The sequence below is a fragment of the Polyodon spathula genome, chromosome 13 (assembly GCF_017654505.1).
Source record: "Polyodon spathula isolate WHYD16114869_AA chromosome 13, ASM1765450v1, whole genome shotgun sequence".
Taxonomy (NCBI): Eukaryota; Metazoa; Chordata; class Actinopteri; order Acipenseriformes; family Polyodontidae; genus Polyodon; species Polyodon spathula.
In genome coordinates this window covers 28,734,971-28,751,275 of record NC_054546.1, presented here as the reverse complement: position 1 = coordinate 28,751,275, position 16,305 = coordinate 28,734,971, and the positions used below count along the sequence as shown (strand labels likewise).

General features: G+C 39.4%; 1 protein-coding gene across 2 annotated transcripts; it reads left to right on the top strand.

Annotated features, from left to right (window-relative positions):
* The first annotated feature begins 8,625 nt into the window (after positions 1-8,625).
* LOC121325379 (glutathione S-transferase kappa 1-like) lies at positions 8,626-15,363 on the top strand. 2 transcript variants are annotated; one of them, XR_005951333.1, is made up of 8 exons: positions 8,626-9,024; positions 9,420-9,501; positions 10,014-10,142; positions 13,483-13,619; positions 14,346-14,462; positions 14,585-14,678; positions 14,965-15,102; positions 15,234-15,363. XR_005951333.1 is itself a non-coding variant. In XM_041267827.1 (7 exons), the coding sequence occupies exons 1-7, from the start codon at positions 8,953-8,955 to the stop codon at positions 15,012-15,014; spliced, it is 681 nt and encodes a 226-aa protein (XP_041123761.1). In that variant the 5' UTR covers positions 8,626-8,952; the 3' UTR covers positions 15,015-15,171. The 2 variants fall into 2 exon arrangements, 1 of the variants encoding a protein (XP_041123761.1); XM_041267827.1 differs by lacking the exon at positions 15,234-15,363 and having other exon boundaries at positions 14,965-15,171.
* Positions 15,364-16,305: the final 942 nt, after the last annotated feature.

Below are 16,305 nucleotides of genomic sequence, written 5' to 3'. Positions count from 1 at the left end.
AAAAAATTGGTATGGGCAAAGATATTATAGAATATCTTTGGTATGGGACCCAGCAGAGGCTTGGTCCGGGTGCAGTCACATCCCTCGCGCCCCCCCTTACGCTGGCCCTGGACCAGTCAGTCCATTTAATGTCTGCACGTGCACACAGACAGACAGACCTTTCTCAAACATGGCTTCGAAGGGGTTGCTGGGAGCCTGAATAGGCACTTTGCTATAGGAGGCGAGTCTCTGCAAGTCCTTTATCCTGTACAGGGACTTCTTGGGGACCAATCCTGGGGGCTTGTTACCTGAAACATACAGAAAAGCACACAAACAGTAGCCACGAGCATGAGACACTCATCAGTTTAATAAGACACATATGAGCTTGTTTTTGTTTTTTCTTTAGTTTACATTTAAGAATAACACAAGCAAATACGTTCAATTATATTTTTTATTTTAATGTTTTTATTCCCCTACATTTTACACAGTTTATAATATGATAAATAAACATCATTATTTGAAACTACATTTTTGTCATTATAAACAAAAGTAATTTGATACATTTTACATTTTATTTGATGTACACATTTCTGGACCTCGACCTGAAGGGGGCATGCTAGTGGAACTAATATACTCATACCTGTACATCATGTACAGAGTCGGAGACGTAAAATGCAGGGATCGTTTATAAGAGGTGCAATGTTTTCGTCACCATGTTGGCTTTATAGTTCAGTCTACCAGATTGTATCAGAATCATAGCCAAAATGGAATCAGCTTCACAGTGTTTTCTATCGTGTTTTGACTACACCACAACACTGTAAAAAACAAACTACTGTAGAGTTATAATCTTGGTGTTTTGAATTGTTTGGTTTAAAATTATTACTGAGCATGATGAAGTCAACACATACTTTGTTTTAGAGAACAGAGAACGACTGTTTGTACAAAACGACAAACTTTTAACTTAATAATTATAACATTAACTTGTTAGAAATCTCACCTGTTTAACGGTTACATTAACTTGGGTTGCATATGGTTTATGTATAATATATTTATTTCATTCTACACTAGGCAACTCTGTAACAACACTAATTACAACTGTACAGGCAGCTAAATCACAGAATTAGAGTAGGGCCGGCGAACACAGCATGGGCGACTTTGGCTCCTATGGGAGTGCGCATCACGAATGAAGCCATTTTGAAATCGTTGTAAGATTATCACAGTTATCATGACTTAAAATATATAACTATATATTCATATATAATTATATCAACTACAAGTGTGTGTCAAAATATTTACGTATGTTTGAGTTGATTTTGTTTTACTAAGGTCTAAAATTGCAACACGAAACTTACCATATTAAAAAATATTAAATTTTTTTTTTTTTTTTTTTTTTTATATTTTAAGATTGATTACCATTACATGAGAGTAGATATTAAACATCATGTTGATTTGAACTCGGCTCTCACCAAGATAAGCATTAACTAAGACAGAGTAAACTAAGGCGATCCACCTGCATCTCCATCCATTTGCGTTGCTTTCCATCTGATGATGCAGATATCCTTCTGTCTGGTATTGATTGTTGAAGTGTAATGCTGGCTCCAAGGGATGAGCTTATTTTGCTTCCCCAGCGCATCAGCACACACAATGGCTGAGCTAAGTAGAGTACATCTCTGGGGTCTTCAAGTGGGCACCTTCCATCATCGGTCCAGAATCTTTCCATCTCAACCACAACCACTTGCTGCTCCTTTCTGCTGCTTCAGATAAGTTCTTCACTGTAACCTTCTTAAAGCATTAAAAAAAAAAAAAAAACATGATTTGATAGGGCTGTGTCCCAAAAACATAAACATCTTTGAACTATTAACCTGTGATTTGTGGCCTTGGAGATAGAGGAGTTGGATTAAGTGACGCGCGTTGAATGTTTTCACTGGCGCCTGTCGGTTTTTAGTCAGTCTTTGCTAGCTGTGACAATGGCAACAAGTGCCAGTTCAAGTGGAGCGAGTTAAAGCGAGAGGGCAGGAAACAGTGGTAAGGGGAAGCAGCGGTTTGCATTTTGTGCAGAATTAGGGATAAATCTTCAAGGCACAAATACTGATGAAGCAGGGCTTAAATTGGACTTGCTATTGTTAACAAATGGGGTGATGATAGACATCTATACATTTGCTAAAAGATACCAGTGTGTTTCAGAATGCAGTGTTTAAAATTTTAAAAACTAAATTCAATCATGGTATCAGAAATGCGGAGGATGAAATTAATCTCAAAAGCACAGTTTGCACGAACATAAAGAGAATGTTTGCACAGTTCAGAAACTGCAGTAAGAAGTTGTGGGATGATTTAACAAGGCATGATTTAACATTCTTCATCATTACTAGCTCTTTTAAATTTAATTATTTTATTTTTGGGGGTTTAGAGCTGCCACCTTTTTATGTATGCCTTCATTTATACATTTTATTTTATGTTTTTATTTTGTAACTCCTTTGTTAGAACAAAATGCACTCTTTCCCTATTGTCTTGTAATACAATGTAATACAAAGTGCCACAATTTTCTGTAAAAGGCTTGTTGACAACGTAAGTATTGTACATACTATTTGCTAATATTACAAAATAGCAGTTTAACCTCTTAAAATAATGGACTAAATATGTCCTACTATATTTTTTTATGTTTCTATGCTGTTTAAAAAAAAAAGAAAGGAATTTCACCTTATTTCAACATTTAGTTGTTATTACTACACTAATAGTATAATATATTTAGAAGGTATGGCTTGGGCTACAGGTAAAAGAAGAGCTATCCCAGTGTGAAGAGCAGAAGATAGAATATGAAATACTTATTAAGACATTGATCATTTATACTGATTATTAAACCACAGAACATGCATACAAGATTGTATGACGTGCACATACTTTTGTATAGAGATAAACCCCAATTACACCAGGATCTTGTATACACACAGAAGATAATGTCAAATTAGGATTTTAAGGCAAATGGACAAGTATGTGGTGGTATGTTTTAGATAACATGACAAACCATGATAAATGTTTCATAGAATTTAAACACGGGACAGTAAAGTAATATTTCAATGAGTTAAGGATTTATTTTTTAAAGAAAAATAAAATAAAACACATACCAGCCATTTTCACAGATCCTGATTATCCTTAACCTTGACTATTAAATGTTATTTTATTTAAAGTAATCTAAGATTAGTTAAACACGGTCAATGAAAATGGCCCATGGTTTGTTTGCTATTTTTTTCAGCGATGTTTTGTATGAAGCCAAACCGTGAATTACCGATATTATGGTATAATAGTTTTGTGGATGTTACATAATGTTGGTACAACCCCCCCGACACATATATATATATTATATATATATATATATATATATATATATATATATATATATATATATATATATATATACATATACACAGTACTGTGCAAAAGTTTTAGGCAGGTGTGAAAAAATGCTGTAAAGTAAGAATACTTTCAAAAATAGACATGTTAATAGATTATATTTAACAATTAACTAAATGCAAAGTGAGTGAACAGAAGAAAAATCTAAATCAAAGCCATATTTGGTGTGACCACCCTTTGCCTTCAAAACAGCATCAATTCTTCTAGGTACACTTACACAAAGTCAGGGATTTTGTAGGCATATAGTCAGGTGTATGATTAAACAATTATATCAAACAGGTGCTAATGTTCATCAATTCAGTATGTAGGTTGAAACACAATCATTAACTGAAACATAAACAGCTGTGTAGGAGGAATAAAACTGGGTGAGGAACAGCCAAACTCAGCTAACAAGGTGAGGTTGCTGAAGACAGTTTACTGTCAAAAGTCATACACCATGGCAAGACTGAGCACAGCAACAAGACACAAGGTAGTTATACTGCATCAGCAAAATTTCTCCCAGGCAGAAATTTCAAGGCAGACAGGGGTTTCCAGATGTGCTGTCCAAGCTCTTTTGAAGAAACACAAAGAAACGGGCAACGTTGAGACGCAGTGGTCAGATGAAAAACACATCATGCTTACTTCACTTTGCAATCGGAGATGTCCAGCAGTGCCATCAGCTCAGAATTGGCAGAAAAAGGTGGGACCCTGGTACACCGATCTACTGTCCGGAGAAGTCTAGTCAGAAGTGGCCTTCATGGAAGACTTGCGGCCAAAAAGCCATACCTCCGACATGGAAACAAGGTCAAGCGACTCAACTATGCAAGAAAACACAGGAACTGGGGTGCAGAAAAATGGCAGCAAGTGAACTGACTGATGATTCAAAATTTGAAATATTTGGCAGTAGCAGAAGGCAGTTTGTTCACCGAAGGGCTGGAGAGTGGTACACATATGAGTGTCTGCAGGCAACAGTGAAGCATTGTGGAGGTTCCTTGCAAGTTTGGGGCTGCACTTCTGCAAATGGAGTTGGGGATTTGGTCAGAATTAATGGTATCCTCAATGCTGAGAAGTACAGGCAGATACTTATCCATCATGCAATATCATCAGGGAGGCATCTGATTGTCCCCAAATTTATTCTGCAACATGACAATGGCCCCAAACATACAGCAAAAGTCATTAAGAACTATTTTCAGTGTAAAGAAGAAGAAGAAGTCCTGGAAGTGATGGTATGGCCCCCACAGAGCCCTAATCTCAACATCATCAAGTCTGTCTGGGATTACATGAAGAGAGAGAAGCAACTGAGACTGCCTAGATCCACATAAGAACTGTGGTTAGTTCTCCAAAATGTCTGGGTCAACCTACCTGCCGAGTTCCTTCAAAAACTGTGTGCAAGTGTACCTAGAAGAATTTATGCTGCTTTGAAGGCAAAGGGTGGTCACAGCAAATATCGATTTGATGTAGATTTTTCTTTTGTTCACTCACTTTGCATTTTGTTAATTGATAAATATAAACTATTAACACATCTATTTTTGAAAGCATTCTTACTTTACAGCATTTCTTCACACCTGCCTAAAAGTTTTGCACAGTACTATATATATATATATATATATATATATATATATATATATATATATATATATATATATATATATATATATATATACACCACACACACACACACACACACTACTGGTCAAAAGTTTTAGAACACCCCCATTTTTCCAGTTTTTATTGAAATTTAAGCAATTCACATCCAGTGAATAACCTGAAATGGTACAAAGGTAAGCGATAAACTGCCAGAGGTTAAAAAAAATATGTTTAGGTTACCAAAAACTGAAAAATAATGTACATTTCAGAGTTATACAAAAAGGCTTTTTTCAGGGAACAAGTAATGGGTTAACAACTTACAGCTGTTCTGCAGCAATGGAAGTAAATTAAGCCTTGAAAGTTGATGCTAACAATTCCTACAGGTGTCCCAACTTTTGTTGATTACTTACAAACCCTCTGTCTGTTTAAAAGCAGTGTTGGAACAGACTGTGTTACTACACCCTCTTAAGCATTATTTGGACAGTATTGTACTGCAGGAAGTAGTATATAGCTATCATAATGGCAAGAAAAAGGAAATTAACAAAGGAAGACAGACAGACCATTATAACCCTTAAAGGTGTAGGTCTTTCCTTTAGAGAAATTGCAACAAAGCCAAGGTATCAGTGAGTACAGTTTCTACACCATCAAAAGCCACTTGGAAACTGGAGGAGACTCTGACAGGAAGAGGTCTGGCAGACCCAAAGCCACAACAGAATCAGAAGACAAGTTTCTGAGAGTCAACAGCTTGCATGATAGGCGGCTCACAGGACAACAGCTTCAAGCGCAGCTTAACACTGGTCGAAGTAAGCAAGTCTCAGTTTCAACTGTGAAGAGAAGACTTCGAGCTGCAGGTTTGACAGGTCGAGTGGCAGTAAGAAAGCCATTGCTAAGATGACAAAATAAGAAAAAGAGGCTTGCCTGCGCCATGAATCACCGCCAGTGGACTACTGAAGACTGGAAGAAGTTCTTATGGACCGATGAGTCAAAATTTGAAATCTTCGGTTCATCACGCAGGGTTTTTGTACACCGTCAAGTATGCGAAAGGATGGTTCCTCGATGTGTGACACCAAGTGTCAAACATGGAGGAGAAAGAGTGATGGTCTGGGGCTCTTTTGCTGGATCCAGAGTCAGCGACTTGCACAGAGTGAGTGGCACCCTGAACCAAAACGGCTACCACAGCATTTTGCAGCGCCATGCAATACCCTCTGGTATACGTCTAGTTGGTCAGGGGTTCATCCTACAGCAAGATAATGACCCAAAACATACCTCCAGGCTATGTCAGAACTACCTTAGAAGAAAAGAACAAGACGGTAGGCTTCAAATCATGAAATGGCCAGAGCAGTCTCCAGACTTAAACCCCATCGAGCTGGTTTGGGATGAACTGGACAGAAGGGTGAAAGCAAAGCAACCTACAAGTGCAACACATTTGTGGGAACTTCTGCAACAGTGTTGGGAAGAACTTTCCGAACAATATTTGATTTCCATTATAGAAAGAATGCCACAAGTGTGTTTGGCTGTTATATCTGCAAAAGGTGGCTACTTTGAGTCAAAAATTTAGATGAAATTTTGTTAAACAAAACGATTCCATGATTTCTTTTTTTATCTCCAATTGTTTATTTGTTCTATGCATTAATTTCAGAGTACATTGAGACATTAAACTATGGAAATTTCAACAAAAACTGGAAAAATGGAGGTGTTCTAAAACTTTTGACCGGTAGGTGTGTGTGTGTGGTGTGTGTGTGTGTGTGTGTGTGTGTGTGTGTGTGTGTGTATATATATATATATAATATATATATATATATATATATATATATATATATATATATATATATACACAGCTCTGGAAAAAATTAAGAGACCACCGCAAAATTATCAATTTCTCTTGTTTTACTATTTATAGGTATGTGTTTGGGTAAAATGAACATTTTTGTTTTATTCTATAAACTACTGACAACATTTCTCCCAAATTCCAAATAAAAATATTGTCATTTAGAGCATTTATTTGCAGAAAATGACAACTGGTCAAATTAACAAAAAAAGATGCAGTGTTGTCAGACCTCGAATAATGCAAAGAAAATAAGTTCATATTCATTTTTAAACAACACAATACTAATGTTTTAACTTAAGAAGAGTTCAGAAATCAATATTTGGTGGAATAACCCTGATTTTCAAGCACAGCTTTCATGCGTCTTGGCATGCTCTCCACCAGTCTTTCACATTGATGTTGGGTGACTTTATGCCACTCCTGGTGCAAAAATTCAAGCAGCTTGGCTTTGTTTGATGGCTTGTGACCATCCATCTTCCTCTTGATCACATTCCAAAGGTTTTCAATGGGGTTCAGGTCTGGAGATTGGGCTGGCCATGACAGGGTCTTGATCTGGTGGTCCTCCATCCACACCTTGAATGACCTGGCTGTGTGGCATGGAACATTGTCCTGCTGGAAAAACCAATCCTCAGAGTTGGGGAACATGTGTCCTTCACAAAGACAAATCTGCCCGATTCCAGCCTTGCTGAAGCACCCCCAGATGAGTCCGATTTTCAGCTTTGCCCAACACCTGGTCATCTGATGGTTAGACAGAGACCTGGAGAGGCCTACAAGCCACAGTGTCTCGTACCCACTGTGAAATGTGGTGGAGGATCAGTGATGATCTGGGGATGCTTCAGCAAGGCTGGAATCGGGCAGCTTTGGCAAGCCAAGTACAAGGTTGTCCTGGAGGAAAACTTGCTTCCTTCTGCTCTGACAAAGTTCCCCCACTCTGAGGATTGTTTTTTCCAGCAGGACAATGCGCCATGCCACACAGCCAGATCAATCAAGGTGTGGATGGAGGACCACCAGATCAAGACCCTGTCATGGCCAGCCCAATCTCCAGACCTGAACCCCATTGAAAACCTCTGGAATGTGATCAAGAGGAAGATGGATGGTCACAAGCCATCAAACAAAGCCAAGCTGCTTGAATTTTTGCGCCAGGAGTGGTATAAAGTCAACCAATATCAGTGTGAAAGACTGGTGGAGAGCATGCCAAGACGCATGAAAGCTGTGCTTGAAAATCAGGGTTATTCCACCAAATATTGATTTCTGAACTCTTAAATAGTAAAACCAGAGAAACTGATAATTTTGCAGTGGTCTGTTTTTGCAGAGCTGTATGTATGTGTGTGTGTGTGTGTATATATATATATATATATATATATATATATATATATATATATATATATATATATAATATATAGATATATATATATATAAAGATAGTTTATACGGAGCCCTTCTGTGTAAGCCTAAAATACTAGGTTTCTAGATACAGTTGATAAATCACAACGCTTTAAAAATGACTCTATTACATATTTGCTGGGCGGACTTAGTGCACAGCTGACACGCCTACACAATGGCAACCCTTACGTCAGAGAGGGAGGTTTAGAAGGGCAGTTTCTTTACATGAAAGTTTGATCCTCCCATTGTAAACTGCCAATCACTTCAAAGTAAAGTAAAAAAAAAAAAAAAACAAACAAAAAAAAAACAAACACATGTGTAACTGATTGAATACAATTAAACGGGAGGACATTATTATGAAAGCTTAGAACTGACAGGCGCTTAAAATATATATATATATATAAGATATATATATATAGTATACAAAAAATATAAATACGGTGATAGATATATATATATAATATAATATAAAAAAAAAAGATGGCGGCCTGCCAAACAGGAAGCTAATTCTGGTGCGTTAAAAAGGTTTTATAAACGTTTAAAAATATTTGTTGAGGTGTTTTCATGTTAGATATGACTTAGTTAAATGAAAACTGATTGCAAAAGCCAATTCATTGTTTATTTTATTAAAATTTAAAATTACGATTGACCTCCCTAATTACAGACACGAACGACACTGCTCGTCAGAGGACAAATTCCAGGTCGTAGAAACAAGCGCTCAAACGAAAAGACACTCGCATTTGTTTTTGTTTTGTGTAGTTTCTAAGACAACAAAAAACATAAAAACACCAATGTCAGGCACAAAAATATTGGTTGAACTTTTCTACGACGTGGTATCGCCGTATTCTTGGATCGGGTTTGAGGTAGGTACCGAATTCGATGCAACAGCTCAGAATTGTAATACTGTTTTACTTTTAAACTCTTAAAATTAACTATAGAGCTGTATTTTAAAAACATTCTGTGACAGCAATGTAGATACAACAATCTGCTTCATCAGAAACAATGCAGGCAGTGCTGGCTGTCCAGTTTGTTTCCATTCCCGCAGGTAGTTTTAGCTGTGGGCAAGCAGGACCACAAACTTCCTCCCTCCTTGAAGCTCTCTATCACTCTTTCTGCCACTCTCATGTCAACTAAACTGTGATCCTGCTACTATCTAATGCAGCAGGGGGTGCTATTGCTTTAAGTGTACAAACCGTAGTGTATAGATGCCGTTCCTCTTGCATTAGGCTTCACTGTTGTTTTGGTTTCTTCTTTCAAGGTCTTGTGTCGCTACAGAAATGTCTGGAACATAGATCTCAAACTGAGACCTGCCTTCTTAGGGGGAGTGATGCACGGATCTGGTGAGTGAGAGAGAATGGGAGAGAGGGTATCAGGGAGGGGGATGAGGGGGAGAAAATAAGTGGAGAGAGTGAAGGAGAGATGGGGAAGAGAAAGGAGAAGAGGGATGGATGGGACAGGGTGGGGGTAGAGAGAGAGGGGAGAAACTTGGTAAGGACATTCTTTCACAGTAATCTGAGGGTACCTGGAGGCATCTGTAAATCTGTCTGCCTGTATGTCACAGGGATGGGAGTAAGAGTCGTTGCATATCAGTTTCACCCATTCACAGTTTTACTGCACACTTGATTCACCACAGTGTAGCGGTAACAAGCTCAGCTGTTTCTTCTTGAACTCATAGTAAAACCAGTAATGCATCACATGTCTATGCAATGGGAGTCTCATTTCCATCCCTAATGTCACACAGTGCTTTTACAGTGCATGTAGTGCTCATGGTGATCCACTCTGTGGGGCTCTGTGACGGGATGAGTGTCTCATGCTCATGGTCTCTCTCTGTGTGCTTCTCTGTATATTTCAGGTAACAAACCCCCAGGATTGGTCCCCAATAAATTCCTGTACATGACGAAGGACCTGCAGAGACTCGCCTCCTACTGCAAAGTGCCGATCCAGGCTCCCAGCAACCCCTTCGAAGCCATGTTTGAGAAAGGTCTGTCTGTCTGTCTGTCTGTGTGCACCTACAGACGTTAAATGGACCAACTGGTCCACACAGTTATTACAGTAAGAAAATTTAGGTCTATGGAGCAGGTGTAATGACTTGGCGTCTCAGCCCATTGAATTGAATGGGGAGGCAAAGAGCGGGACATGAACTGCTAACTTCATGGTTAAACAATGAAAGCCTTACCATTCAACTAAAGAGCAAGCCCTGCAGCCGAGTGGTAAGAATGTTCAGTGCCTATAGAGTGTCTACACCCCCTTGAACTTTTTTCACATTTTGTGCCTCAGAGTTTCATGCATTTAAATGAGGATTGTTGTTCAATTTATCTACACACCATACTCCACACTGTTAAGGGGAAAAAAGTTTTATATTAAAAATACAAAACTGAAAGATCATAATTGGATAAGTTTTCACCCCTCTGAATTAATACTTGGTGGAAACACCTTTGGCAGCAATTACAGCTGTGAGTCTGTTGGGATAGGTCTCTACCAACTTTGCACACCTGGATTTGGCAATATTTTACCACTCTACTTTACAAAACTGTTCAAGCTCTGTCAAGTTCTTTGGGGAGCGTTGATGGACAGCAATCTTCACGTCATGCCACAAATTTTCGATTGGATTTAGGTCAGCTCTGACTCAGCCACTCAAGGACATTTACCTTTTTGTTCTTTAGCGACTCCAGTGTAGCTTTGAGTGTGTGTTTGGGTCTTTGTCATGCTGAAAGGTGAACTTCAGTCCCAGTTTCAGCTTTCTTGCAGAGGGCAGCAGGTTTTCCTCAAGGACTTCTCTGTACTTTGCTCCATTCATTTTCCCTTCTAGCCAGACAAGTGCCCCAGTCCCTGTCGATGAGAAACATCCCCATAACATGATGCTGCCACCAACATGCTTCACAGTAGAGATGGTGTACTTTGGGTGATGTGCTCTGTTGGGTTTGCGCCAAACATAACGCTTTGCATTTAGGCCAGAAAAAGTTCAATTTTAGTTTCGTCAGACCACAAAACTTATGCCACATGGCTGCAGAATCTCCTTAGTGTTTTTTTGCATACTTCAAAAAGGGATTCAAGGTGGGCTTTGTTCTTGCCACCCTACCATACAGGCCAGATTTGTGGAGTGCTTGGGATATTGTTGTCACATGCACAATTTGACCAGTCTTGGCCAGAAAAGCCTGTAGCTCTTGCAAAGTTGCCATTGGCATTTTGGTAGCCGCTCTGATCAGTCTCCTTCTTGCTCAGTCATCCAGTTTGGGGGGACGGCCTGATCTAGGCAGAGTCTTGGTGGTGCCATACACCTTCCACGTCTTAATAATTGTCCTGACTGTGCTGCAAGTGATATTTAAGGCCTTGATATTTTTTTATGCCCATCTTCTGATCTGTGCCTTTCAACTTTGTCCCGGAGTTCTTTTGAAAGATCCTTGGTGCTCATGGTTGAGTCTTTTTGTTGAAATGCCCTACCCAGCAGAGGGAACGTACAGGAACTGCTGAATTTATCTTGAAATCATGTGAATCACTATAGTTTAACACAGGTGTAGGCCACTTAACTTAAAGGCGATTGGTTAGTTAATTTAATTTAGTTAATTTAGATTAATCTAGGATTGCTATTACAAGCTATTTAAGTTTTTATTTTTAATAAATTTTCTAGAATATTTTTTTCAATTGGAAGTTGTGGGGTAGGATGTGTAGATAAATGAAAAAGAAAAACTATTTCAATGCATTATAATTCCAGGCTCTAAGGCAACAAATGGTGAAAATTTGGAAAGCGGGTATAGACTTTCTATAGGCACTGTAAGTCGTATGCTGATGTCATTATATTACCTTGCCAGAGATCCATTCCACGTGGTTTAAAGAACACTTTGAATGCAAAGGATGAGATTCATCCCCAGTGGTCATGATTGTGCTGATCCATTCCCCTATGGAGTTTCGAATAGGAAATGTGTGTGTTTGACTGTGTACCTTGTAAGGATAAATGAACAGGAGGGGTTGTGCAGCTGTAATTGCTGTCCCCTCTGAAACTATGTTTTGTGTTTGTAGATTTCCTGTTTACTAATTCACAGTTGCTTATGCTTGCAAGGGGGCAGAAATAACAGGTGCACACTCTAGTGGTCACTTCTAAAACCACTCACTAAGACTTTCTAAAATGAATTCAGCATGTAATAGGAGTCTTTCAGAAGCAGTGGTTAAAAAAGAAAAGGGTTTTAGTTTAGTAACCCTTGCAAATAATTTCAAATTAGAAACAGCAATAGAGAATCATTCAGGACACACATTATAGGATATTAAACAGTGAAGTAATTCAGTATGTTGAAGATAGGAGATGGAAAGGTTTTTAAAGTAACAGATTTGTTAAAGCGAATGTTTCATGTCTCGCACAGTCCTCGAGCTGACAGTGATAAGTGCAGACAGTGGGTGCGTTTATGTCGCGCAAACTTTTGAGAGTTTGCGCGGGTCCTATGTCAAATGACACTGGTCTGCGCGCATACCCTGTCCAAGTTCGGCAACCTGCTTGACCACAGCCGGATCTGACAACAGAGGTCATGCATTCTCTGGGCTCAGAGTCTGCGCATACCCTGCAGATTCTAAAAGGTGCTGCGCTGGAACAGACCCATCTTCAAAACAATGGAAGAGCCCCACCAGTGCAAGAGGCGCGTAGAGAACCACATGCAGGATTAGTGATCGTGGTAGCGCCACCTAGAATGGGGGTGTGAATAACACAGAAAAAGAGCTTGTATAAATTACAACTATTGTATTGTGAATGACGAATACTGGTACAGTTATGCTTTTGCGATTACTCTTCAAATGAGACTAGTAAAACTATGGACGATATTCAGTGCCAAAATTAAAAATAAATAAATACAGGAATAAATGCATAAATACGTGGACATTTATTTATTTCTATATGTATTTATTTATTCATGTATTTATTAATTTATGTATTTATTTCAACATTTATTTATTTATCCCTGTATGTATTTATGTATTTATAATTTTGGTATGGTATATCCTCTATATAAAACTGATGTACGTAACTTAATTGCTTAAACAGATTCATAATAAAAGCTGGTCTTGGGGTTACTGAAATAAGTCATAAATAAATAAATTATGCAGTCATAATGGAGCTGTATGGGAACAGTGAAAGTCTAGTGCAATCAGAAAATCAATCAATTCGGTCTCCATGTTTGTTCAGTCGACTGCTGGGAAACCTCCCAAAGTTGTCCATGTGCCTTCTGTGTAGACTGGTGACGTCGGGCGCAGACCCCGTCTGCTATGCAGGCGGTGAAAAAGCATTGTGAACACACCCACAGTCTCACCGGTGCTGACCCCACTTCCTGTGCCGGCAGGAAGCCTGTCTGCCATGCGGTTCGTGACGGCAGTGGAGCTGCACAGCCCCGAGCTCACAGAGCAGGTCTCCAGGGAGCTGTGGAGGAGAATCTGGAGCAAAAACCAGGACATCACCACCCCAGAGTCCCTGAAAGAGGTAAGGGGTGCCTGGCCACCTAGTGTCTAGGCTGTGTTACTGCACTGCATTCTCTGGGCCCTGTATGTTTTCTGTGTTCATTGTTAGATTAATAAATAATCGCAAAAAAATAAAATAAATAAAAGGTCTATGGGTAGCATTGGGTTGTAACATTTTAAACAAATTTAGAACAAAATATAAATTCAATGACAAATGTTTCAACTAGAAGTATTTCTCAATGCCTTCAATTAAAGACATTCAAATAGCCATCTAGTCTTTAACCTTTTGACATTTAATTTATTTGTTTAGTATTTTTTAGCAAGTAGATAAATGTCTCGGTTTTACCTGAGTAGCTGTGATTTTGGCTGGGTTGTACTGCAATATGAATGGAATTCTAGTGCCATCTGGTGTTGGGCTGTGATATTGCACTGTATTGTTAGTGGAGTTCTCATGCCATGTGATGGTGGTTTGTAGTATTCTTTGGTAAAACTAAGTCAGCTGTTGTATGTTTCCGCTGTGACTCATTAGTTTAAGAAGTGTTTCACAGAACCTCTAAGGGTGTGTTCTCAGTGTGAGCAACCCCACACTCAAGTGACTAACCCTCAAGTGTGTTTAAATTGACTGCTTGACTTGGTTTTGTATAGTTTACCCCAGTAGCTCTGATGAAGGCATGAGCCCAAAGATTTGTCTGTTTGTAAGTTTTCAGTTTTACCTACTCACTGATTTGTCGATGGTTCTACATCCCAGGCTGGAGAGAAGGCGGGACTTCCCGCAGATCAGTTGCAGAGGCTTGTGGGATTGGCTGTCTCACAGGAAGTGAAAGAGAAGCTGAAACTGATGACGCAGGAAGCACTGAATCACAAGGTAAGTGTGTGACAGTCTGTGTGTCTACTGCAATGTTCAGTTCTGACTCTGTATGAGTGTGTATGTGTGTGATCAGTCTTTGCCTGTATGTGTCATGTTGCGCTGCTCTCTGTCTCTCTCAGGCATTTGGATTTCCTCTGATAGTCGCGCACATCGATGGCAGACCTGAAATCTTCTTTGGATCTGACCGCTTTGAGCTTCTGGCACACTTACTGGGTGAGTCTTAAAAACCGTAACCAAGAAATAAATAAACCTGAAACAAACGCTTCAGTGAGTGAGGTTTAATCAACAGCAAGGTGCTAAATCCAAATTCCAGCTCTGAGCTGTTGCTCTTAATCTTGTTGTTATAGCTGTGTGTGTGTGGGGGGAGGGCGTAACGTCACTTACACACTCTTTCGTGCTGCAATGAGAAGTGACATCAGTTAATCGGGTCTGATTGCTCACATTCCTGTGAGTGGGAGTTCCTAACCCAGCTGAAGCTTCTTTGTTCTGTTGATTTTAGGAGAGAAATGGCTTGGGCCGATACCTCAAGAAACAGGATCAAAACTTTAAACGCAATCAAAGGACAGATTGTTACTGGATTACACCTGTCAGGTGAACACAAAACCCCTGCAAGACACTTCCTCACAGAGCAAGAATAGTGGGTAACAATCTCTCTCTCTCTCTCGCTCTCTCTCTCAAAGAAACAGCGAATAAAGTATGAAATGACCATTTCTCAATGTGTTTACTTCCTCCTAACCATCTTTCTTGCCCCTCTCTGTGTGTTACTAGTCTCCTGAGACACAGACAGCAGCAAGCAGTAAAGGCTGATCCTGGTTCAATGCTGTAACACTACTGCAGTGGAAACATCCAGGTCTTTGGTCCACGTTACCGCAGACTAAATAAACTGAATGCTCTATGAGTGTTGGCAGAGTGCTGTGGTTATTCACTCCTGAGGAGAGCCGTAAGCGACCCACTCGCCCCCTCGTACCTGGAACAGCTGCATTACTCCCTGAAGGTTCATGGTGAATGATAAAAGTGGATCAGTGCCGCCAGAGAGAGGTGACAGTTTGTCTGAGCAGCACTTTGTGCCACAGACCAGATAAGCCACAACAGGTGAGGTCAGAGCTGGTGTGTCTTACTGGTTTTCAGCTGGTCGTGCTGGTTGAGAAGCTGATTAAACTGTAGAGTTCAGATGTGAACTGTTTGTTGTCTGCATCACTGCACTCCACGATTCTATCTGCTGTAAACCCTCTCTGGGATTGTATATACCAGCTGGGTGCCCAGTAAGAGGGCCAGTAAATATTGATTTCTCAGCTCTGAGCTGCTCACCAGGTTCTCTTGCCTTTATAACTTTATATCAGGAATGTTAACAGAGTTAAATATAAATAGAATAAAAATAATTCACAATAAAACGTTTAATTAGCTCAGATAATATACAAACATGAATATTCCCCCCAGAATCATTGCCAAATACAGTGCAGATAGGTCGACAGAGTTAAACACAAATAGAATAAAAAATAATATAACAATTAACTCAAATAATATGTTTAATCAAACTGCTGAAGATTATTGTACTAGTAAGATATTACACTGAAACCTGGATCTCATAATCTTGTTCAATTTGACTCTACAATCTGGCTGAATATCACATTCTTCCAGAGGTTGGCCTTTTCTGTGTGCACTCTGCTTTATCAGTAACAATGCAAGCTTTCTGGCTTCTGTGAACTAAACAGACAGACAGCCATTCACCTGCTGCTTGCTGCAAAAGCAGGGGGGTATGACAGGAATGCTGTATATACAGCGAGCTCTTGTTTCAGCTCAGGGAAGAAAAAATACAAGGAAACAAAGGAAAGAGGAACAG